The sequence below is a fragment of the Gymnodraco acuticeps genome, unplaced genomic scaffold (assembly GCF_902827175.1).
Source record: "Gymnodraco acuticeps unplaced genomic scaffold, fGymAcu1.1, whole genome shotgun sequence".
Taxonomy (NCBI): domain Eukaryota; kingdom Metazoa; phylum Chordata; class Actinopteri; order Perciformes; family Bathydraconidae; genus Gymnodraco; species Gymnodraco acuticeps.
In genome coordinates, this window is record NW_022991147.1 from 4,645 (window position 1) to 29,054 (window position 24,410).

The window sequence follows — 24,410 nt, forward strand, 5'->3', positions numbered from 1 at the left end:
ATAAAGACTGGCATACTTGGCCACGCCCCTTTTATTAGCAAACAGCTGACTGTAGTACTTCCTGAATTTAGCACCCCTGTTTCCTTCATTGAGAATGTATTTAATATCCAGACTCATATTGAATTGAGAATTAAATCATTACCCCAAGAATCAAATCAGAAGGTGCCAACGGTACTACGTTTCTGTTTCTGTATGTCATGTAGTTTTACACCAACGATGAGGACAACCTGTGTGCTATAAACACTGAATATAACTTTTAAAATCATCAAATCTGACCCGTGTTCATGTCTTTTCAAAAACAGATGCTTCTGCTAAACTAGAATCAAATATCACAGATTCATTCTCAAATCATCTGTAACATATATTTAGGGAGCCTTCGTGCACAGGCTCGAGAGGGAAATGCTTCAACGTCTGGCTCTTTGAAAGTTGACACGCGCATACTTGGAAGCCGGAGAGATAAACCCGAAGCTGTTTTCTTTTGATATATTGACATAACATCCATGACGAGTTGTCCAACGATGCACTTTCTGGTACATTAGGGTCCATTATGACACGACCAACTGTGCGACCACAAGTAGTGTCTATTGTTACCGTCAGAGCTGGAAGAAGTACTCTTGCACTAAAGTAGGAGTACCAGAGTGTAGGAATACTCAGTTACAAGCAAAGTCCTGCATTCAAAATGTTCCTCAAGTGAAAGTACAGAAGTATTCTCGTCAAAATATAGTTAAAGTACCAAAAGTAAAAGTAGTCGTTGTGCAAATTGGTCCATTTCAGAATAATATATGTTTTATTATAATTATTGATGTGTTTATGAAAGCTGGTAAAGTTGGAACTTAAGTCTGATTGAGGTGTTGATCATATTGTTTATCATTCATCTATATCTGCATGTAACTAAAGGTACTGCATAAATATATTGGAGTAAAAGTACCCCTGAATTGTAGTGGTGTAGAAGTACAAAGCAAGCAAACATGTGAAATACTTAAGTAAAGTACCTCAAAATTGTACTTAAGTACAGTATTGTGTAAGAGTAATTCATTACTTTACACCCCTGCCATTCAGCAATGTAAAAGCAAATGTTACTCAAGTGAAAGTACAGCAGCTAAATATACTTAAAGTAACGAAAGTAAAAGTACTCATTCAGCAGATTGGCCCATTTCAGAATAATAAATATTACATTACAAATATTGATGGTTTATTATGTTATCACAGCTGGTAAAGGTGTAGTTGTATTTACTTTGTATGCTGGTGTATCTCAAGTCTTATTTAAGTGTTTATTATTTTTGCATAAGTAACTAAAGGTTTGAAATATATAATGTAGTGGAGAAATAGCACACTATTTACCCCTGAGTATAAGTACAAAGTAGCATAAAATGGAAACACTCAAGTACATGTACCTCAAAATTGTACTTAAGTCCACTACTTGAGTAAACGTACTTAGTTACTTAATACCATCCACCTAATACGAGTTAATTTCGCAAGATTTGAGGATTACAGCTGAGAGTTGGCTCCCAATAATGTTACACAGTAGCTTCAGCTGGGATGCTTAGCTGCTGTATTTCGGCCACATCCCCGGCCTCGATCTGGCCTAATTTCCTGCCGACTGTTTACACGAACAATAAACCAACTAGCTGTCTCTCTTTTAGCCAAGTCAGTGTTGGAAACCTTTCACCCAAGAACACAAACACTGTACTGAAGCAGTAACGTTATCAACGCAGTTTTAAAATATAACAGTGAGTGTTACGCCTTCTCGTTAGCCGGCTAGCTAATAATGCTAACAAAATAAAACCCTCTGCAATTTAATGCTTTACTCATAAGGCTTGTGGATGTCAAATTCTTTCAACACTCAAGTAACCAATATATTAGACGTTTAATATGGCGTATTAAGGGCTAAAAGATGTGTATTATTAGGTCTAATATTATAGACTGTTTGCTCTCTTAGCTAAATACAGTCCCTCTAAATAAGCTTTCTGGCTAAGCTAACCTTAGCGGATGCTGTAGCTGAATGAGAATTGCAATTTGACAATAACAATCCATGTACAACAGATGTACAGCATAACGTAAACTAACTGTGGGGTAAAAACTAACCATAGTTATAGCTTCATAACAGAATAAGTACATTTTTCCTTACCGTATCTTCTATTTGTCTCTCTACGCCGGGCGTTGGCAGCTCCGCGCTAGGGGCTTCCCAGTCAACAGTACAGGGGCACGTTGCGTGCCTAGGGATGAACTACGTCATCACGTTGATCAATGTTACAACAATTTATGATTTATTTTTCTCTAACTAGGCCGAAAAATAAAAAAACAACCAAGCATCGACATGTTTTGAAACCCACGTTGTGAATGAATGCGTCACTATTATATTTATCCTAAAATATATCGATTATAGGCAAATAAGGTACATATGCACACATATATGACATGGTGCTTGTATAAAGTATACAGATGTGCTTGATTCGTGCATCACAATTTATTGTGTATTTGATTCAATCTGCAATCTGCTATTATGCACTAATCTGTTTAACTTGTTTTCCCTGCACAGAAATGTCCATTACTAATCCCCTCCTCAAATGAACACAACAGAAGAAAAAAATATTCCCCTACAAAACGACTTTTTAAGATCCCTTCAAATAATGTTTTGAATGGTTTTCCTGTTGTGCTTCATTTGGAGCTGGGAGTTTGACCTACTTAAGTACACAATAACCTTGTCTGCCACTAGATGGCACAGTAGCTCACTGATCAAAACTCACGCAAACCAGTTCAATGAATTGAGAAGCAAACTAAGAAAAGAAAAAGTTTATTCTCAAAACCATTTTGTAGACAGAAACTAACATAATATTCATGTTAAACAAACACAAACATACTCGACACCATTTGCACAAAAAAAAAGGAAAACATTTATATCGAAAGGTACGATGTGTAGGCCTCTCCGTTTTCCTAGACGGTCACACTCTGCAGTAAGGTGATGTTGTCTCCTTTCAACATGATCCTCCCTGGGAGACAGAAACACAAGTGGAGGCGAGTCAGGAGAGACAGATGATGGACGGAAAGAAATACACATGTCACTTTACTTTGGGACAAAACACACTAATGGCACATTTCCACTGCAGGGCTTAGTACGGTATGGCTAGGCCTCGTTAGGCCAGGCTCACTTTATGCTGCGTTTCCATTACAGTTTAGGAACTGGGGTAGTAACTATAGTAACGCAGTGTAGGTGGAGCCGTGACGTCATCTTCAATGAGAACCACAAAACCAACATTAGCCCTCAGAGCTCTTCATATCTGTTCAGAAACTAGACAAAAGTTAAACAAGTACAAACCACAGACTGCCTGTGTCATGGCGAATACAGTCGCTGGTTTATTTATGTCTGTATAGGCCGTTGTTGTGAGTGTGGACGGTCGGAGCATATATAACGTTAGCTTAGCCGATCTCCATTCAGAAAACATGCATTTTAAAAAGGTTTTCGTCTGCAGACTTGTCAAAGCATTAATCCATGGTTTTTACTAGGGATGCTCCGATCGATCGGTCACCGATCGAGATCGGCCGATACTCACTCTCTACCGATCGATCGGTGCTCTCTAAACATGCCGATCGCGAGAGCCGATCGCATGACGTAAAATACATGACACTTTTCTCTGTGTGCGGCAAAACAAGCTCGCCAACATGGCTTCACCGGTCTGGCATTATTTGAAGGTGTCCGAAAAAGACAGTAAAATAGCGGTATGCAACGTGAAGCAGAAATCCTGCAGCTCCGCCCGCCGGACAGGTAAGCGCAGCGAAACACACACACAGGGAGAACCAGACCGCAGTTCATTTCCTCATATTCCAAACGAGAAATTACGGTAGCAAATCACCCGGTTCTTTACGACCAGAACTATTAACGGGATACAAACCGGAGGAACCAGGCATGGAGGGAGGTGGCAGAGACAGTGGGTGAAACTGGTAGGTTTTCGCCTGTTTGGGGAGTTTATATATATATATATATATTGCTCGCCAGGGGCGGACTGGGACTAACATTCAGCCCTGGAAACTGACCCAGTCCGGCCACATGAAATGTCAAATGTTAGAAATCCGCAGTTTATTATTTAAAGTTTTACGTCCGATTCGCTCCTTTCCCCTCTCTGTACACAGCTCCAGTTTGATCATTGGCCTGTCATCAGATTTCATTTTTAGTTGCCGCTGTAGCAGAAGTTTAGTAAAATTATTTTTGATGAAATACTCCAAATCTCCACCCTCCATAATTGCACTTGCTTCATTTGCTTGCTACTTTTTAAGGGCAGTGATGACAGTTACAGTATGAACTGAAGTTGAAGCGATTTGATTGGATTGTGAGGCATGACGTGAGCCTCATCTGATTGGTCAATCCCTCAATTTTTTTTCACCAACGGAAGCCAATTTCGGCTGGCCTCCTCTCGCAACAGAGAGTGCAATCTACTGTTTCACCATAGCATCTAGAGGGGCGCTGTTTCACTCTTTGTAAAATACTCAATGAGAATGGGGGAGAGACGGGCCGGCAGAATAATTACCGAAACTAAACGAAGTGTTTTTATTTATTTATTACAATTAACTACAATCCATAAAAAACAGGGGAAGCCTGGCTTCTCTTGACCTCCAGGAGAAAATGCCACTGAGTTCAAGGGATAATTCTCACCCACCTCTTGCTCTTGCCCTGCACGTGTGCCAGTTGAGCTGGTTCTTCCAGCAGCTCAACTCTGTCCCTCATCATGAACGCAGGAGGCTGGCTGTATATCTGAACTCGTGCCCTCATCATTCTCTTCATCATCTTGCTAAGCTGCTGCTGATAGTGCTCGTAGCAGCGCTGCTGCCAAAAAGGTCTGTCAATTTGCGACATTTCTATGCTTCACCTGCGAGTGACTTCACCTTTTTTTCTCTTGCCTTCTCGGCCCCACCTTTTTCTTTTCGTTTTCTTAGATTTGTATCCATGTGTTTTCATTCTCCCTGTCTGCCGCGGCGTCTAATCCCTTCTCTTCGTGTGGCCGGTCTTTTTTCTTCTTTGTGTGTGATTATTTGACAGATAAGAACCACACAACTGCATTAGCGGCCGCCGTCAGCGCAATTTAAATTATGACGTTAAACTATTTTTTTTTTAAAGGGCCGGCTGGCCGTCAACGGCCCTTGACGACCGGCCGTTCTGTGGTTCTCCAGATTCTACAGATGGCCAGTCCGCCCCTGTTGCTCGCATAAAATCCCCGGGGTTTTTTGCTTTGTATGTCGGGGGCGGGAGATTCATGTGATTGGTTGTTGGTCGCGTTGCTCGCAAAAAATCCCCAAGCTTTCAGACACAACCAGCTCCAAGATTTTCAAGATTTTTGAAAAGCTGCTGTGTGGACGTACCCTAAGAGTTAGACCTAACACACTTAGCTATTTTATACCTCTGGAACAAGCTAAACTAGTTATTATAAATATATGTATTCTTCATTGTCGGGTCACTCATTACTGGATCAGTGAGCTGCATGAGATACTGACAGGCTGTCAGGAGAGGGAGAGAGGAAAAGAGAGCGCTTCCGCTAATTTCTCCCGTGTTATTCTCCAAAGTGAATGTAAACTTGAATAATGTACATCATTTGAATGTAATAATTAAGTTGATTGTTGTTTGTGGAAGCTCCAGTGAATGAGCCCCATTAACTGAGTTTTAAATATCACTTTAAATGGAAGATTTAAAGTGATGTTTAAATCTTCCATTTAGGCCCCGCCCACTCGATCGGTATCGGCCGATACTGATTCCGGCGATCGGCCCCGAAATTGGCGATCGGAGCATCCATAGTTTTTACTAACCGGTATCAGTATGTTGTTACTTCGGCATCATTTTGAACGTGTATTACAATTAAATCACGGTGAAATATGTTCATCTTGTTGTAGTTGTAGCCCCCTTGCCAGCGAGTCTCTCTCTAGTCTAGCATACTCGGCCCGACTCAGCCCGGTTGTTGGCCCGGAAAGAACCTCGATTTTGGAGGGCCAGAAAACTGTCAAAAAGTACTCGTTAGCCGGAACTACGCCAAGTGGAAACGCAACAAAAAAACGGGCCGGGCACGCTTAAACCGTGCTGCAGTGGAAATGCCTCATAAGTGTGCTTTCGCTGTGCCACATGCAAAAAGGTCTTGGGGAAAAGGTATTTTTCAACAACATGTTTTCTACTCTTACCCAGCGGCTTCCTGTTCTTAGTCTTCATGTGGACCTCCTCGGCATCATCCAGAACCAGGTTCATGTACTCATCAAAACCCTAAAAGAGAGAAGACAGTGAGGCCAGAAATTAAATTACAAGCCATTTGTATGTCGCTCAGTGTTGGACAGATTTAATTCATTATCATAGAACTCCGAGTAAAAAGAAAGCACAGTTCTGATGGCCGACATCAGCAGAAGATATGCATTCATAAAAAGTAAAAAATATATCAGTTTAAAACGTATTAGGGGATCCCAAAATGATTCAAACATTAATTCAGTTATGTCATAAAAGAGAGTAAATGTACGGAAATGTTTGAGTTTTAATTCTTTATGCATAATAGCTCTTCACTTTCTCTGCATATGCACTTCAGTCCACGGGTGCATCTTGTAATGATAGCCTGTCATGATGTACACATTTACAATAATCATTTCCCCAGTTTTTGGTGCGCAGCTATTGTCAGTGTTGTCTTCGCTTTGGTGGTTTAAAAAAAACACATCGCCTGTCTCGTTAATCATTTTTGAGTGTTTCTTTTAGTTATTAAACATTCAAGTACAATTTGTATCATTTATTGTCGAATTCCAAGTGCTCTGTACATGAAACTATTAATTCACCTTCTATTTTAAAACCATATTCAAGGAACTACACATATAAAGACTAAACACAGAATGTAATTCAATGTACAGGAGATGGGGATCTGTGCAAAGTTAAATGCAGACAGTTTACCTGCATGTGTGTGTGTGTGTGTGTGTGTGTGTGTGTGTGTGTGTGTGTGTGTGTGTGTGTGTGTGAGGGTTGGGGCAGTGGACTCGAGTTTACAAATACATTGATTATAGAGAATAAGTCATTAACCAGAAATTGCTACAAGAAGACATTCTTACTCAAACATGTTTGAGATTTGAACACATCCTTTAGTTTTCAATGTAATCAAGATTGATATAAATGTAAAATGTACCAAACATTCTTACACACTCTGAAACACCTCCAGAGTCCACCCACCATATGACACAATCCTGTGGGGAACACTGTGGGTCCATCGAGTCTTTTAGCACATTTAAACTGCATAATCCAAGCTATCCACTTTAGTGCAGACTAGGGCTGTCCCGAATACCATTTTTCGGGCTCTGGATATGAATATCTGAAGAGCTTTGACAAAAAATCCATAACAAAAGTCATCAGTGGAAGCCGTGGCGCTGTAAAAAGCACGACCAATCATATGAGCCGGCTAAAGTAACTGGATGGCCTACCTGCCTGTCAGCCTTCCATCTGGGCACAAACTTATCTCGTGCCCTCATTGGTCATGTGCGCGTATTTATCAGAAGCGAATATTGGGCCCGCCGGGCGGTGTGCGTATTAATCAGCAGTGAACCGCTTCAACGCGTGTATTTCGGTTTATTCACGGTATTCATTTTGTTATTCTACAGTATTGTTGTTTTATAGTTATTAGTTCATTTATATAACCCAATTTGTGTTCTTTGAAATTGAAAAGGATATTGCATTGTGTTATTTTCGTTGCAGTTGTATATGTCTTAAAGGTGGGGTCGGTCATTTTGGAGAAACCAGCTGGAGTGCGCTAGAATTTGAAAATACACAACCGGAACAAATCTGCCACTTCCTCACAGAGCCCCTCCTCCAACACACAGGAACGCGCACATGACCAATGAGGGCACGAGATAAGTTTGTGCCCAGATGGAAGGCTGACAGGCAGGTAGGCCATCCAGTTACTTTAGCCGGCTCAGATGATTGGTCGTGCATTTTACAGCGCCACGGCTTCCACAGATGAAATATTGTTATGGATTTTTTGTCAAAGCACTTCAGATATTCATTGCTATCGGGATGTTAAGAGCATTCCATGGAATATAACAAAGTGTATCTCGAGCCGGTTTCTCAAACTTACCTACCCCACCTTTAAGTGTAATTTGGCCTGGCTTCCTATTTTGTATGGACATGCTTTTATTTTGAAGGAGAGTTAGCGCTGTTGACAGGAAGTTGTTGTTGCTATGGAAACAACGTGACGGAGATTAACGGAGAAAAAGTCATATCTACATATAAAGACGGAGAAAGTAAACAATAAAGTTTATGGTTAAGTGTTAGCACCCCCGAAGAGGCACAAGCTCTTACGTTGATATTGGAGATTTCAATAAATTAAATTTGGCAGCCGCAGTTCAGCACGGCTGCCAAAAAAATCGAATATCCGAATAACGAAATTGAAACCAGAATATTACTCCAACGAACGAATATTCGGGTACAGCCCTAGTGCACACATGGTCTTAGAATCTTCTTCAGACCAATCAGCCAACTAACTAAACCTATTACCATACAATGTCCATTTGCCCCATGTTAATGAAATTAAACTATGTGCAATATATATATATGCCTTTAATAACTGTGCAATATATACCTGGCTGCTGAATCCTCAGAACTGTTACAGGATGTGGTTTTTTTTGGTCAATTGTGTAACTTTTTTTACTATAACTTTTGTGCATGCATGATTCTTAGGTAACATGAAGCGGTCTTTGGCTCTGTCCTGCTGTTACGATGTACATTTCCCCTCTGTGGGACTAATAAAGGGATTCTGATGACTGTGTGAGATCAATCACTAATGTTGAGTTCAAATTCAATAAAACATTCAGGAGCAGAAAGATAACTTACAATAATGCAGCCCTCTATCCGCATGTTCACCTGTTCGTACAACCACACCTGGATCCGTGAGCGCTGGGAATGAGAAGAACATGTTTAATTCAATGTAGTCAAACAATTATAAATAAAATCAGTAATCAAACTATGGAAGATTATTTAAATGAAATACTTACATTTTGAAGGTACCTAAAAATGAGGTTCTGACACTTGGAGTCAAGGAAATTAAAAGGTGTGAAGCAGAAACAAACATTGACGCAAGGCAACAATTGTCCCTTTGTTGCACTGAACATTAACTCGCCAACGTAAACGCCATTATTGCTTGGTGGCATTACATACTTTCCCACGCTTAAAGTCAACTTAAGAACAACTATAGGTTATACAAGTCAATGTAAAAATAAGATTAGACAGATATCGAACTAGCAATGTCATCAGCAATGTCATTAAAACTACATTAGATCATAATCGGAGATAATGTGATGTAAAAGCAATGGTGACTAATGTATTACAAGTGTTTTGCTTCTCTGTACTTTTGGCCCACTACAATTCAGATGTGAGTGGTGTACTTGTACTCCACTACATGTATTTCAAACCTTTAGTTACTTTGCCGATTTGGATTATTAATGTGAAATATAATCAACTCTTAAATGAGACTTTAGTTACACCGATCCACAAGCTACCCTGCCGCATACAAAGTAATTTAAAATGATCGCCACCTTTCTCAGCTGTGTTAAACACATTAGTACATACATAATTATAATCAAAACACAATTGATATTATTCTGAAATGGGCCAATCTGCATAATGAGTACTTCTTCTTCCCCTTTGTGAAAGTAAGCTCACATTTCCAACCTTGTTGACTGCCGTTTAGCGGGTTATGCTAACAAAGTGGACACACACCGATCGTTTGAAAGAACCAGAACTGATGGCAAAAGCATTTTAAAATAAAGACACATATCATAGTTCTTATACGTTTCTATCACACCCTACAGCTCGGTTAAAACGAGATGAATGACTAGCTTCATGCTAATAAGAACGGTTAGCCTAGCTGCTAGCTTACTGTAACAAACAATTAAACGGAAACCAAAAGGATACAATGGGCTGGACCATAACCTTCTGGACCTTCTGTCCTTGTCCCCTGTACGCCATCCTTCCAAGAATATACCAGCGTTAGGTATATGTAAAAAAATTGCACTTTTAAGTAGAGTGCACAACAACGAAACTCTCACGTTGGAGGTTAGCTTGCTTTAATGGCGGGTCTTTCTTCCGCGTGTAGTGGTTCGCTGTTAAAAAGAGGTCACATGGTGTAGTGCAGCGCCCCTGTAGGTAGGAGGTCGTTACTGCACACACTTTTTTCTCACTGCAGTAAAAATCACATATCCAAAGAATACACATTATAAATTATTCTGGATAAATTAGAATCTTCTATAAAATACCTACAGCAACATAAATATACATATAATAAAGTAGCGGAAACAGAAAGTACATCAATTACAGTTTTGCTAAGTAGCTGTCGTGCAGATTGTTCATGGAGGAAGAATCCCAATCTGTGTATATTAGTACAACAAACATGTTATACACACACAACCTTTACTTCAAGGTGGGTACATATACAGAGTTATGGTATTACAGGTAAAATATTTATCATATAGCCTACACACGTTTTATATTATCAATAGTGGTACCATAAACATGATTTATTAGAAAAATGTGTTTGATAGATAAAAAAATGTTTTATTGCAAAACGTAATGCATTCGTTTGTAGATGGTGTTTTTTTCACTTGTTTTCACTGTGTTTGTTAGTGAATCACAACATATTTGTAAAACTTGTTTAGTTTGTGGAGTTATGGCAGGAAATTAGCTCCATCCATGTTGTTGTAATTCCAAGTAAAAAAGGGCAACATTTTGTTAACAGTGAGTAAATGTATTCTCGTGAATGGGACATTCATGTACATGTAGTGTACCGAGCAGTTTTAGACAGGTATCGTAATTTTAAGGATTTAGGGCAATGCCGTGCAAATCAACACTCCATTCCAGAAGGTGGCAGTACATTCAACTTAATGTAGTTACAAATAAGAAGAAGAGAAACATGGTAGAGAGAAAAGTGGGTGACATCTGTGGCTCCAGCGCTTCAACAACAAGTGATGATCATCCAGGGGAAAGTGTGGACCTGAAACCAGAGGATGGAGACCCGGAGAGTCCTGAGGCCCAGAAGGACCAGGACCTCAAAAGCGTCCTGGTCACCAGCGTGTTGAACCTGGAAGAGCTGGACGTGGACCTGTACAGGTAGATGTGAAGTTTAGCATTTAACGAAAGTAGTGATGCATTCATATCCTACTGAGATTTTCGTTATTACCACTTTCCTACATTCATACAGCGCTAACGTCAACGTTCAAGGTCTAATTTCTACTTAGGGAAACCCTGGATATCTAAGTGCGCCAAAAGTGGAAGCACTTATTGTCAAAGTCAAAGTCAACTTTATTGTCAATCTTTCAGTTTGTGTGTACAGACCGTCTATGGTACAGACAGAGAGATCGAAATACCGTTTCCCACAATCCCGAATACAACAATTACAAATATATATAAAAAATTAAAAATATGTATAGGCCGCCTACCTATATACACATTCAACAGACACATGTATACGCACACATTAAGACCTAAATAAAAGCACAACAATCAATATATACACAAATAACAGTCAGTTCAATATCTATTGTGCGTAATGTCCCATATTTCAGGATCATATATTCAATTACTGGATTATTAATACTCATGCATTCATGTATTCATCACAGCTGACCAGTAAAGGTAGTGCTAATTTATCACTTTTATGCTGCTGCATAATTTACCTACTTTTATTTTACATAGTGATTGTTTTTTGTGACGTTTGCACAATATAGGAAACTGTCATCTATCAAATATCTATAAATGCGGCATTATTACTTCAGTATATTTCCTTAAAGGTCCCATGCCATGCAAGTGGAGCCTCGCAGATGGGCGTGCTGCTATACTCCTATTAACACGCACAAGTGGAAGAGAACATAATATGATGCGCTGTAGGTAAATAAAACTATAAAGAGTTCTATCTTTGAAAAAAGCATCTCTTATTCTTGTTCCCTTTACAAAGTTAGGATTGTTATGGCTGCTGCATTTAGGCACAGGGGTAAATAATCATATCTCTTACAGCAGAGATGGATAAGCATTCTTCTCTATTTCTCCCAGAGGGACGCACCACTGGGTTCCCCGCAGCCAGCGTCTGTTTGGGGGTCAGATCATCGGTCAGGCCCTCGTAGCTGCTGCCAAATCAGTCAGCGATAATCTCGACGCCCATTCCCTCCACTGCTACTTTGTACGGGCAGGTAAGATGTAGCATTGTGTTAATGGTTTATTTTAATGGCCAGGAAGAGTGCTGACCAACTATATGGAAGGGGGCTCATAAATCCTGCAAGTTATCTTAAAAATAATAATTTAAGCTACCGAAAAAGACAACAGCAGTTAGCTGTGACAATGACTTTGCTTTTAAGCATTTGTGTACATCAAAACATCCCAACACATCACACTGTGACAACAAACATTCCCAACTTCAGATAAATAAATGATTACTAAGCTGTTCTAAATATCCTTATTATATCCATAGAATAAACTGAAAAGATTGGCAGTTTTCCCAACAGTTGTTATCCTGTGGACAGGTGTCTTGGTAATTAGGTAAGTTGGTAACAAGTTGATATTATGAGTACTTTCCTAAAGGAAATGGACTTATGTAACCGGTCTGTGGGAGCCAGAACTCTTGTTGGTTGCAAAGGGATCAAATACTTATTTCCCACAGTAAAATTCAAATACATTTGTATCTTTTATATAATGTACATCTCTGGATTTTCGTTTTGATATTCTTACTCTCATTAGTAAAATAAACCTACCATTACAATTATAGACTGTTCATTTATTTGTAAGTGGGTAACTTACACAATCGGCAAAGGATCAAATACTTATTTCCTCCACTGTATATATATTGCACATAATACAGCAGTCTCCTCACAGTTGTATCTGGGTGTGTTTCAGGAGACCCTAAGGTGCCCGTGCTGTACCAGGTGGACCGCATCAGAGACGGACGCAGCTTCACGGTGCGCTCCGTCAGGGCCATCCAGCACGGGCAGCCCATCCTCATCTGCCAGGCCTCCTTCCAGATGCTGCAGCCCAGCCCCCTGCAGCACCAGTTCACCATGCCTGTGGTCCCCCCACCCGAAGACCTCCTCACCGTGGAGGAGCTCATCCGCCTCTATCTCAGGTAAAGATGCTGTCTCAATTACTCAATGTACTCTTCCAGTATGAGAGTAACATGATAACAAAGGTATCAACTGTAGCTGTGAACATGACAGGATGTCTGATTACGAAGAAGAGCATCAGGACTGTTTGAGGCATATGATAGCTCTGTGATTAACATGATGATTCAGCCTCTATGGAGAGAGACATCAAGCATGCTCATTTCTGACTTGGAGCTAATCTGAAGTAAACATTGAATACTGCTTTCTATTCCTCCATCTTGTGACTGTGTAACTCCCTCTCTTGGATATCAGCATGTGAAGGACACTGTTCAGGAACTAGTTGATGCTCTGTATGTGATGACTCCTTCCATTCTGGAGAGGATCACAGATACATGGATCCTGAGATTGAAGCTCAAGCCGGTGACGAGTGAGATTTTTCGAACAGATGCTAAGATAAGTACGGTTGTAGCGGCGAAAATCCTAAAGAAATCCAATTGAATCAATAAAACTGCCGCTGAAGCACCGGTTAAAGAATCCTACGTGGGGGAAATTAGTCAAAGTCCAGGCAAGAGTTTCCTTTTCATACATTTATTTCCATGATCCAATATCATCAAAGGTACAATTCCTATTCTTGTCTTGCAGCCTTTCCAATAGCTTTTACTTGAATCACCCTGGTAAAAAAACATATGCTTATACTGGTGCACTAATCCCACCAGCACCTGTCTCCAATGTATACCCATCATCAGTTGGGGTTTTCTATTCTGTTGTGTTTTAAAATGTTTTTACATCATGTATGAGAGTTTTTCAGTCTGTGGCGATAAGTATGGTTTTATTGTCTCGTGCTTTTACATTTGTTTTTTTTGTCTTATCGATTTTGTCTAAATGTATTTATGCTGCTTTTTATATATGTATTGATGAAAAGCACTTTGGTCAACTCTGTTGTTTTTAAATATGCTATTTAAATACAATTGGATTGGATCACCAGATACTGCCTTCAAAATAAAGGCATAAACAACTACTTTAATAAAGTTCTAAAGTAATTGCAATAAATAATTATACCGGTACATTGAATATAAACAAAAACAGTAAGTATATTAAGATATAAAAATCAATATATAGCACCAACAACGTTAACAGAAAATGAACTATTTGGTGTTATTTGTTATTTAATGATCTGCTTTTCTCTCTGTTGTCTCACAGTAAACCAGACCTGGCAGAGAAATATAAGCTAGGCCTGAACAAACTGCTGGCCAACGAGGTCCCCATCGAGATAAAGCCGGTCAACCCCCCGGTCTTTTACAAACTCACTGCGAGCGAGCCGAAGAACCTGTTCTGGGTGCGAGCACGAGGATATATTGGTAAAAGGGCTTACATTTGATATTACAATTCATTCAGTTGACACTTGTATCCAAAGCGACTTACAATAAGAGCTATAAACCATCAAGATTCAAACTCAGAAAAAGAAACATGCCGATATACTATGTCTCTAATAAGCCAAAACCAAGTGATGTGCTACGTTTGTTTTTGTGACGCTGGGTTTGGTTTGATGGCCAAGATACAAAGTAAGTGCACATGTGCATCACACATATTGAATAGCATACAGTACACCACTAGCAGTTTATCCAAAAGGTCGCGGATGGGCTTAAACATTTACACCGCATCAAATTCAGTTGTAATACTTTGAATACCTAACATTGTCGGTTAGGGAGGCGTGTGGCGCAGTGGGTTGTCCGTAGGTGTTCGGATCAGAGGGTCACAGGTTCAAACCCTGCTGCAGTCAGCATGTCGTTGTGTCCCTGAGACACTTCACCCCAAATTGTTCCTGTGGGGATTGCCCACAGTATTGAGTATGTAAGTCGCTTTGGATAAAAGTGTCTAACATGTAACACGAATATTTGGATGACACATTTCTTAAGTCACATGCACTCTCTTCACAGAGGCAGAAATTAGATGTACCGCAATTCTTTTTTTTTTTTAAATGTCACTTAGCTCTGGTTACTCCTGTTATACAAAAACAGTGGTCAAGCATGCCAGGATCAAATTCCACAAGTTGAGTTTTAGGTTTATGACAAAAGGCCTTAGTAAATATATGACCTGTTGATCACAAGCAAAGGGCTATTTTTTTTAATGGAGTCTGGTGCAGTGCTCACTAATGTGTATTGTTGCAGGTGAGGGCAACATGAAGCTGCACTGCTGCGTTGCTGCCTACGTGTCAGACTTCGCCTTCCTGGGCACCGCTCTGCTTCCGTACCCCGGCTACAGAGCGCAGTTTGCCGCCTCGCTGGACCACGCCATGTGGTTCCACAGCACCTTCCGCAGCGACGAGTGGATGCTGTACGAGTGTGAGAGCCCGTGGGCAGGTGAGTGTGTCAGGACCCCCTATTGGGCTTTCTGTCAGAACTGCACACATTCGGGTCTTTATCACTATAGGAACTTTATGACCTATGACCTGGAGATAGTTCTACAGAGTTTAATTTGAGTTTCATGATTTGCTCAACAAACATCAACATTACAGCTTCAAGTAATGGAAACAAATGCTAATGTATTTTAAACCCTTACAAAGAATTTGCTTTGATGTAAAATTTCGAATTCATAAATACAGTGAAGGGAATTAATTTGTTTAAAAAATAGGAGAAAATGTATAACTATTTCAAGCCACTATAAAAAAAATATACACCAAAAGTAAGTACGATAAGAGTGTACCGTTATATGTGCAGTATAGCATAACTCCAGATCGAGTGTCCCAGCCTGTGACCTAAGATTCTCATTGACATATCTACACTGTAGCTATGTACAAATGACAATAAAAGCCTTGAGCATGTGTGTTGTTTCCTGCAGGCGGCAGCAGGGGATTGGTGCAGGGCCGGCTGTGGAGGAGGGACGGGGTCCTCGCTGCCTCGTGCTCCCAGGAGGGGGTCCTGAGAGTGAAGCCAGTCACACGGCCCAGCAAACTATAAGCACTTACTTATCAGATTTAAATTAATCGTATAACTGTTTTCTGATTTTCATTCATACATGTGATATTTAATAACTATTATTTGTTTTTGAATATATATTTGATTTCCAGTCAATAAATAATGAAAATGTTATAATGAGTGAACCCTTGTCATTTGTTTTGCATAGCCACAAAACTGATCTGCAGGTTCACTCATACTAGTTTGTGAAATTAAACAATATCTAGTTGAATTCTACCGCAATAACTTGGCTGTTATCTTGGATGTTCTCACTGGTAAAACATTTTTTAAATGTCGAAAAGGTCCAACAAGGAAGTAACTTGGATGGAATAACGCCTATCTTGCACATGCCTTATGCCTTAATCTGCCTGTTTGATTGAAGCAGAAAAGGAAATAGCTTGATTCACCAGTGGAGACTCAACACACTGTTACTGGCATACTGTGCCAATAGTAGAACAAGCTCTCCAAGTATCAGCACAGCAGAAAGTGTTCACATCCTCCATCGCAGACTGAAAACCCACCTTTTTCGAATGCAAAATATCAGTAAAAAGTCCTTCTGTAGTTGTTAGAAATAGCTTATTTGAGGTCAATTGACGCCAATGCATTATATTTTATATATAATGTTTTATAATGTTTTGGAAAGGCTAATGTCCCTGGTTCTTGAGTTTCAATCTCAAAGCTAAATGAAATGTTATGTAATGAAGAATTATAAACTGGGACTGGATTAGGACATTCAACTACAATCTGATCCATCAACGGAGACTTAAATTAGAGCAACATAGATACGGCCTGGAAAAGAAAGTCTGGTCCTTCATGAGAGACTCAAAAACAGACTGATTGTGGGGCAGGACAGAGCAACACTGTACAGATTGTTCCCTATCAATAGTACCTTTGAATCTGCCACAAATAGTTCATTTTACAAGGTGGCAGACTTGAAATGGCGTCCATAATGCACACAAATGTGAGCAAAGGAGCCAATACACAGTTAACATAGATCTACTATGCTGATGTATATTAGGCATCAGTGTGTGTTCTCCTTGTAGGACATCAGTATCATAGCTTTTTGTTGTTCTGTTAGTATCAACGTTAGTATCAAAATACTAAAATTACCCACCCTACTGCTTGGTTGCTAAGTGGTTAGCGCCCCTAGTTACCACTTTCCTCCCATCATGCATCACGTCTAGGAGACCAAAGGAGGTAACCTGGGAACGAAAACACTCTAATATCACTTTCAAAAGACTGGAAATCAACTTTTTATGTATTTAAATGCAGAGAAGAAACACACATTCATAGCAGACGTCAACCGCGAACGTGAGACTACGACGCTAAGCTAATTTATACACGGCTAACGTAACATAACATTGAAGGAGCTAGCTTTGTTGCTAACAGTATGCTAGCTTAGGTTATTTCAGGGACCTACTAACGTTACTACAACTTTATCAAGTTAATATTGGTCGATTATTTACCTAAATGTCACATATAGCTAGCGAGTAAACCTGTTAACTCAATGCAGAGTTAGCTAAGATAGCAAATGTATCGAGGGCAGTTTGTACGTACTTCTAGTTGATCTAACTTGGAGTTACAACCTGTTTCTAGGTTGTATGGATGCTATTAAGAGCCTATTTCGGAGAGTGAATCATAATAAAGAAGAATGGAGAAGGAACAACACAACACTGTCGTCTTCAATGTCTCGAAGAGAGAGCTGTTTAATACGAATAATGGATACAAAACCATGCAGAAAAGACTAAGAGCTCAATGGAAAATCCAAAGGTAATGTTGCTTGTTTATCAATAACCATCTATGTTGTCTTGGGCTACTGGCTTTGGCTTAATATATTACAAAAATGAATTGTATTGCAATAATCTAGAGAAAAACACTCAGTAGTGAAATAAATGCTGTCACCCCCAGTTTGAAGGAAGAACTGTCTCTGGAGAAGCTGAAGGGTGTCAAACTGTGGATAACTGCAGGTCCCAGGGAGAAGTTCACAGCATCAGAGGTACCGAAAGAGAGCACAACTATCATAGGTGTTGTGAAGGGAAAACAGACATGTTGGCGTGGGAGATGGGAAGCCACCATCACCTCCTCATTGACATTTTGTACACTGATTTAATTTCCTGCACACAAAGGCATGTTTTCAGAGTGTTGTCCCATTTCCTTTCAGCTGGAGGTGCTGAAGCACTACCTGGACGCAGGAGGAAACGTCCTGGTCATGCTCGGGGAAGGAGGAGAAATGAAATATGATACTAACATCAACTTTCTTCTGGAGGAGTTTGGGATAATGGTCAACAACGGTGCATATTTAAATGCGTTGAAATGACATCATTTATGCAGTTCTGGGTACTTTTGTTTGAATTGATTTTCATTCTGTGGCATCTGTTTTCTCTTCATCTCTGCTGCAGATGCTGTTGTGAGGAATGTGTATTACAAATACTTCCACCCTAAGGAGGCGCTTGTGTCCAATGGTGTGCTGAACAGGTTTGTGGATTTTTTGTAGCGTGTTTGTTGTATGTTTATATGTTTTCAAATGTAGTTGTACTAAATGTACTAAAAAAAGTCGTTTGTAGTATTTAAAGTGGGGTTGTATGACGTAAATATCCTCAAATCACGCATCACATCTAGGAGGTCTTATGAGGTAACTTGTGTAATGCTAACCTTTTAAACGAAGATCTCAAGGGGCATGCCAACCGCCATTCACTGAAGGAAATACACTTGATTATGGATGAGTACCTCGTACAACCCCACTTTGAAACATCCAATTGTTCCCTTTTAGATAGTTTTGAATCACAAAAGTCACAATTGTCTTTGTTCTTGTTTAGAGAGATCAGTCGAGCTGCTGGAAAAGTGGTCACAGGCAGCATCGAAGATGAAAAAGTTGGAAACAATGCACAGTAAATTATTGACTTACTATCTTTTACAATAAAACAGATTTGAGTGTTTTCGATGGAGGGTTTGAACACAGAATTTTCTGTCTTTAATTGTGCAGGGCTCTCACATTTGTGTATCCGTACGGAGCCACACTGAGCGTGATAAAGCCCGCTGTGGCTCTGCTCTCAACGGGCTCCGTCTGCTTCCCCCTCAACAGACCCGTCCTGGCCTTCCATCAAGGAAAGGTAGATTTCACATTCCTTCCAGACCTTAAAGCATTATGTACACTTGTGAGATGATGTTAAAAGATGTCTCGTGTCTTATTCAGGAGGCTGGCAAACTGGTAGTGTTGGGCTCCTGCCACATGTTCAGTGACCAGTACATAGACAAAGAGGAGAACAGTAAAATCATGGTGAGTTTAGTAGACATTTCAATATCATTTGTGTCATGTAACAAATTAGAAGGGTCTCTTGTGGACCTGTCAAATATTTCTGACAATATCCTGTCTTACTTTCCTTCCAGGATGTCTTGCTCCAGTTGCTCATGGCCGATAATATTCAGCTGAATCAAATCGATGCAGAAGACCCAGAGGTGAGGAAGTACCACTTGACAAGAGAATGGCATCACTTGTATTGTCTTTTATTAAAATAAGACATCCATCCTGTCCCCTAGATCACAGATTACACCATGTTGCCGGACACGGGGTGTTTGTCAGATCAGCTCAGAGTGTGTTTACAGGAGGGCGATGAAACCCCCCGGGACTTCACCTCGCTCTTTGATATGTCTTTGTTCAATTTGTCAACTGACACCTTACCCCAAGTCATCAGGTGAGAATGCAAAATACACAAAAGAAGGCAGCCCTAGCTTTGCTATTCATTACCGTCACAGCTTAAGAGAATGTTAATGTTTTCCGCAGTGCTTACAAGCAGCTTAATGTCAAAGACGAGCCTCTTCAGCTGATCACGCCGCAGTTTGAGACGCCGCTGCCTCAGCTCCAACCCGCTGTGAGTTTTAGTCCTGCTGGTTTGGTGCTTAGGATATCTTTTTTCCATACATGCAGGTCAATTCTTAAGTCATATACAACTGCAATATTAAAAGGAGGCATGTCGAGTGGCACAGGAATGAGTGGCAGCATTGTAGCCCTTCCAGTTCCCTCGCTAAAAGTTGATTATCGAGTGGGTTATTGATTTGAAGCGGACATTTGAATGAGACTGGTAAAATGCTATTATACCGATGATTAGCCGCCTTTAGCTCGGCGATGGTGACAAAGCCATGCTGTGTTGTTGTTTGTATTCTAACTTTTTACGATTGCATTTATTCTTCTAAAAATACAAAAGTGGCGTTAAAACAATTATCTGCAAAATTACAAAAGCAAATGGAAAGATCCCATTGCTTTTTGTGGTTGGAACTTGTGCCAACTTCCTGTTCGGCCTACAAAACACTGCACCGCTATATTATGCTATAATGTAATGCTAATTTTAGATCACAATGTAGTTCTACTAGACCAGATGTACATGCGTTAATGCTCATTACACACATTCTTCTCATACCTTCTCTTAAAGTATTCACCCTTTGTCTAAAATGCTATTTTTGACATCACAATCTTAAGGTGGAAAGTTTGTTTAACCCTCCTATTGTCTTCGTTTCCCCCTTACTTTGGTGTTCTCGGTCACATTTAGCCGGTCCTTTTTTAACTGCTATTGCATTAATACAAAAACCATTAATCATCACATTTCTTTTAACACCCTTTCAAACTGTACATATTGTTTCAGACTACTGGTATACATGAACAACTGCAGTGAATAGACACTGAACATGTATTGCGTGTGCCAGGTGATTCGCATAAGGGGGGGGGGACGACACATCTAGAGTATGTGTGTGTGTGTTTTATCTGATCTGGATGGTTACTAATTCCTTTTCTTTATGGCGGTCATGTTTGACCGGGAACACCATGGTGTTACAAAGTTGACTAAATCATCCAAAATTCAATGAAAGTGGTGATCACTGATCAGCGATTTCATATGTTCAATGTCTTCTGTGAAGGATATCATAAAGCCTGAATGCAATCCAATGTAAAACTAAAAAGTTATGATTGATGAAATTAGTAAATCGGTCAGATTTGACCCGAAGACAACAGGAGGGTTAAAGGCACAGTCACTGAATATGGTCTGTTTGCATTGCGTTCTTTCATAGCACCTAAACCTGCTTTAATAAAACAATAATTGGATGTCTCACGGTTTAGAATAGGTGTCTTTCAAGGGAAATGAATTGTTATGAGTTCCACAATGTGTGTGTTTTCTTGTCCTCCAGGTCTTTCCACCTGCCTTAAGCGACTTGCCTCCCCCGATGCTTGACCTGTTCGACTTGGATGAAACGTTCTCTTCGGAGAAAGTGCGCCTAGCACAGCTCACCAATAAATGCAAGTTATTTACTCCAATTAAAAACATTCGTCAGGTATCAGGGTACGCAGGGTCTTAAAATATTACAAGTTGATAAATCGATTTAGTGAAATGTAAAGGTGGGGTAGGTAAGTTTGAGAAACCGGCTCGAGATACACTTGTTATATTCCATGGAATGGATATTCATCCCGATAGCAATGAATATCTGAAGTGCTTTGACAAAAAAATCCATAAGGAAATGCCATCTGTGGAAGCCGTGGCGCTGTAAAAAGCACGACCGGCCCGGCTAAAATTAAAATAACTCCATCTGTGCACATTGTGTGTTGGAGGAGGGGCTCTGTAAGGAAATGGCAGATTTTCTCCGGCTGTGTATTTTCAAATTCTAGCGCACTAGAGCTGGTTTCTCTAAAATGACCTACCCCACCTTTTAAGGCTATTAAAAAGTATTAAACGCCATTTTCCAAGGGATTACATTTTGTAGCTTGTTTTCAATAAGTATATAAATTGTCTAAAGAGGTTGTATTCTACAGTGTGCCTGAATGTAATCATTGCGTAGGTGTAGGGATGCATATCGTTGACTTTTTTACGATACCGATACTCAACCGATACATATCGTGATACTTTGAAAATGTATCATCCCACAATTACTCCCATGAAGCGCTTTACGATATAGTTAACATGTCAAATGAATATTAAATTCAATTGTGGGACTCCTTCTACCTTGTAGTTCTGAACAAACAATGAAAAATACATTAAAAATATGAAGAAAACCGATTATGGAATATCTTTTATAACACATCAGGTGTGCCGCGTGAATGGCACATCTTGTCAATGCAAACAGACCGTTAGAGCACCGTTATAATTAATGTTAAACCTGAGATTCGACTAGAGAACAAATACATAATAGAATAAAGGTCATGAGATCTCGGCATTGCACAAACAAACAAATCTCATCTTTAAAATCAACATTTGCCTTCACTGGTGAGAGAAAACAAATCCCATCACAGTTCGTTTGTGGGACTTTTACCTTTCTAGTATTGAACACACAATGAAAAATACATAAAATATGAAGAAAAACGATTATGCAATCTAATTTATAACTCCCGCCATCACGGGCCACGGACTCACTTTTTTTTTTTAAAGTATCGAAACCGGATCTGATTTCGGTACGGTATACCGTAGCCACCAGTAACCGGTATTTCGGTAATACCGGTAAGCATCCCTACGTAGGTGTGTAGTGTGATTCTGTGTAGTTTATTGATGGCATCCCGTTGGATGTGACGTCATCTGAACAGGACATCGCGCGCTCACTGCTTGATAGCGCGCGAAGCTCCGTTTACGCCGGTTGCTAAGCAACATCGTTATGGGGAAATGCAAGTCTGCGTCCAAATGGTTGGAAGATAAGGAGGAAGGACAATCAATACTGTATATAGTCAATGTGAGGTAAAGTGTGTCGCCAAGGTAACCGGTTAAAACTTGAAGTGGCGATGAGGTCTTAAAATGTACGGAAAGGGTCTTGAATTTGACTTCAGGACTCCTGCGTATACCCTGACTATTAGCAGATTCTGTTTTCAGGTACGGATGACGACCTGGAATTCTACGTGCGGAAATGCGGGGAAATTCTGGGTGTGACTCCAAAGCTGGATAAAGAGCAGAGGGATGCCAAGCACATCCTGGAACACATTTTCTTCCAGGTGGTAGAGTTCAAGAAACTCAATCAGGTGAGAACTTTAAAACTCTTACACTAAAGTATATGCTCTGAAAGCTTTGGTCTAACAATGAATGTCCTTCTTTCAGGAGCATGATGCCGACACAGACACGCCTTTCACTCCGTTGTGATTGGATTCAAGATATTCCATCTCTGCCTTTCAACACTCTGTCACATGACCAAGCTGATGAGTTCAGGAACAAAAGGGGGACCATAGTAGTGGTCTATCAACTAGGTACAGATGTGTTTAAGATATTGTATAAAGATATTTTTATAACTTTCCACTGCATTTCATTTTGAAAAAAAACACTTCAAAGCAAATAAAGTCATGGATACATTTATTTAATTGTAATCTTTAAAAACATTGTAAATAAGACACAGGGCTCTCATAAATCCCCACACATGGATCCTGTAAAAGAAAGAATTTGAAAAGTTGAACATGGATTTGTATGAATATTAAAAGTTATTATCCAAACTGAGCATCTTACCTTCACATAATCCTCAATGGAGCAGAAGAGACAGCCATGTGCAGATAAAAACCAAGTGTGTGTTCACTGAAGGACTTTCTGGGCCACATCAGGGGGAAACATCGGCTCCTGGAGGTTGCGTTTGGGGTTTTGGACTCCATGTTGCCTCCAGAGCACTGCACTCCATGATGGATCTCGGACTATTGTTTTCAGGTGTAATACCGGACACATCCCAGGACATTCGAGAGAGAGTGAGGTCGCTGTACGACTGGTCCAACACAGCGAGCTGTTTCTTCTTCTTCAGAAGCAGCTCGTAGGGAGTGGAGGACTTTCCCTGCAGAGGCACGGCCAGGTAACAGCTGTCAGATTCTTGAGCGTTGGTCGGAGCCAGAGAGGGAGAAATGGGGTCCGAGGAGAGGCAGAGAGAAGCCGGGATGGACAGCCGGGGGTCAAATCCGTCAGCAAGTGTGTCAGCAGACAGCCCACTCTGTTCCCCTAAAAACTTCCTGTCCAGCTCTAGTGGAGATAGACACTCGAAGCTTTTCATATCTTGGAGGAAATGTTTGATTTAGAATCTCATCATCTGATCAGAATGTACCTTGAGAATAAAAAGCAGTTTTCTTACCTTTGATTACAGAAGCTTCTTCCATTGTTTCCTTGGGCCAGTGAGTGTCAACTGAGCTCCAGGTGGGTTTTAAACTGGAGGCAGCGTGTTAATTGGCCCAGCTGGAGACTTAACAGGTCATCAGTTGGAGGGAGGAGGGGAGCATACAGATTGGTGCAGATACATTTAACAATGACCCTCTGCAATGTGTAGCAGAAATGCAGCTTTCTTTCCTCTGATATAAACTCTACATGCTCCTCAGACATGTTATTTCCTCCTCACAGAGTTTTAGAGCTCACCACAGGCATGTAGGCTATGCATCAGTTTAAGTTT

General features: G+C 40.2%; 4 protein-coding genes across 5 annotated transcripts; 2 read left to right on the forward strand and 2 right to left on the reverse strand.

The window, feature by feature from the left end:
• Positions 1 to 2,778: 2,778 nt before the first annotated feature.
• On the reverse strand, positions 2,779 to 10,155 carry snrpe (small nuclear ribonucleoprotein polypeptide E). Its single transcript, XM_034237279.1, has 5 exons — positions 9,911 to 10,155; positions 8,992 to 9,018; positions 8,831 to 8,893; positions 6,160 to 6,238; positions 2,779 to 2,990 (listed from the first exon to the last, which is right to left on the reverse strand). Exons 1-5 carry the CDS (start codon positions 9,962 to 9,964, stop codon positions 2,935 to 2,937), a joined length of 279 nt encoding a protein of 92 aa, XP_034093170.1. The 5' UTR covers positions 9,965 to 10,155; the 3' UTR covers positions 2,779 to 2,934.
• Positions 10,156 to 10,895: 740 nt separating this feature from the next.
• Positions 10,896 to 16,163, forward strand: acot8 (acyl-CoA thioesterase 8). The gene is made up of 6 exons (XM_034237283.1): positions 10,896 to 11,101; positions 12,041 to 12,177; positions 12,878 to 13,103; positions 14,281 to 14,438; positions 15,249 to 15,440; positions 15,919 to 16,163. Exons 1-6 carry the CDS (start codon positions 10,905 to 10,907, stop codon positions 16,035 to 16,037), a joined length of 1,029 nt encoding a protein of 342 aa, XP_034093174.1. The 5' UTR covers positions 10,896 to 10,904; the 3' UTR covers positions 16,038 to 16,163.
• A 1,027-nt stretch (positions 16,164 to 17,190) lies between these two features.
• On the forward strand, positions 17,191 to 24,104 carry ift52 (intraflagellar transport 52 homolog (Chlamydomonas)). Of its 2 annotated transcripts, none has more exons than XM_034237281.1 (14): positions 17,191 to 17,231; positions 17,631 to 17,804; positions 17,943 to 18,030; positions 18,196 to 18,325; positions 18,434 to 18,509; positions 18,851 to 18,922; positions 19,018 to 19,144; positions 19,228 to 19,311; positions 19,422 to 19,490; positions 19,572 to 19,726; positions 19,816 to 19,903; positions 21,210 to 21,318; positions 22,874 to 23,019; positions 23,096 to 24,104. In XM_034237281.1, exons 2-14 carry the CDS (start codon positions 17,686 to 17,688, stop codon positions 23,135 to 23,137), a joined length of 1,305 nt encoding a protein of 434 aa, XP_034093172.1. In that variant the 5' UTR covers positions 17,191 to 17,231; positions 17,631 to 17,685; the 3' UTR covers positions 23,138 to 24,104. The 2 variants fall into 2 exon arrangements, with proteins under 2 accessions (XP_034093172.1, XP_034093171.1); XM_034237280.1 differs by having other exon boundaries at positions 17,194 to 17,345.
• On the reverse strand, positions 23,328 to 24,244 carry si:ch73-303b9.1. The gene is made up of 3 exons (XM_034237282.1): positions 24,099 to 24,244; positions 23,495 to 24,022; positions 23,328 to 23,415 (listed from the first exon to the last, which is right to left on the reverse strand). Exons 1-2 carry the CDS (start codon positions 24,121 to 24,123, stop codon positions 23,583 to 23,585), a joined length of 465 nt encoding a protein of 154 aa, XP_034093173.1. The 5' UTR covers positions 24,124 to 24,244; the 3' UTR covers positions 23,328 to 23,415; positions 23,495 to 23,582.
• Between the last annotated feature and the right edge of the window lie 166 nt (positions 24,245 to 24,410).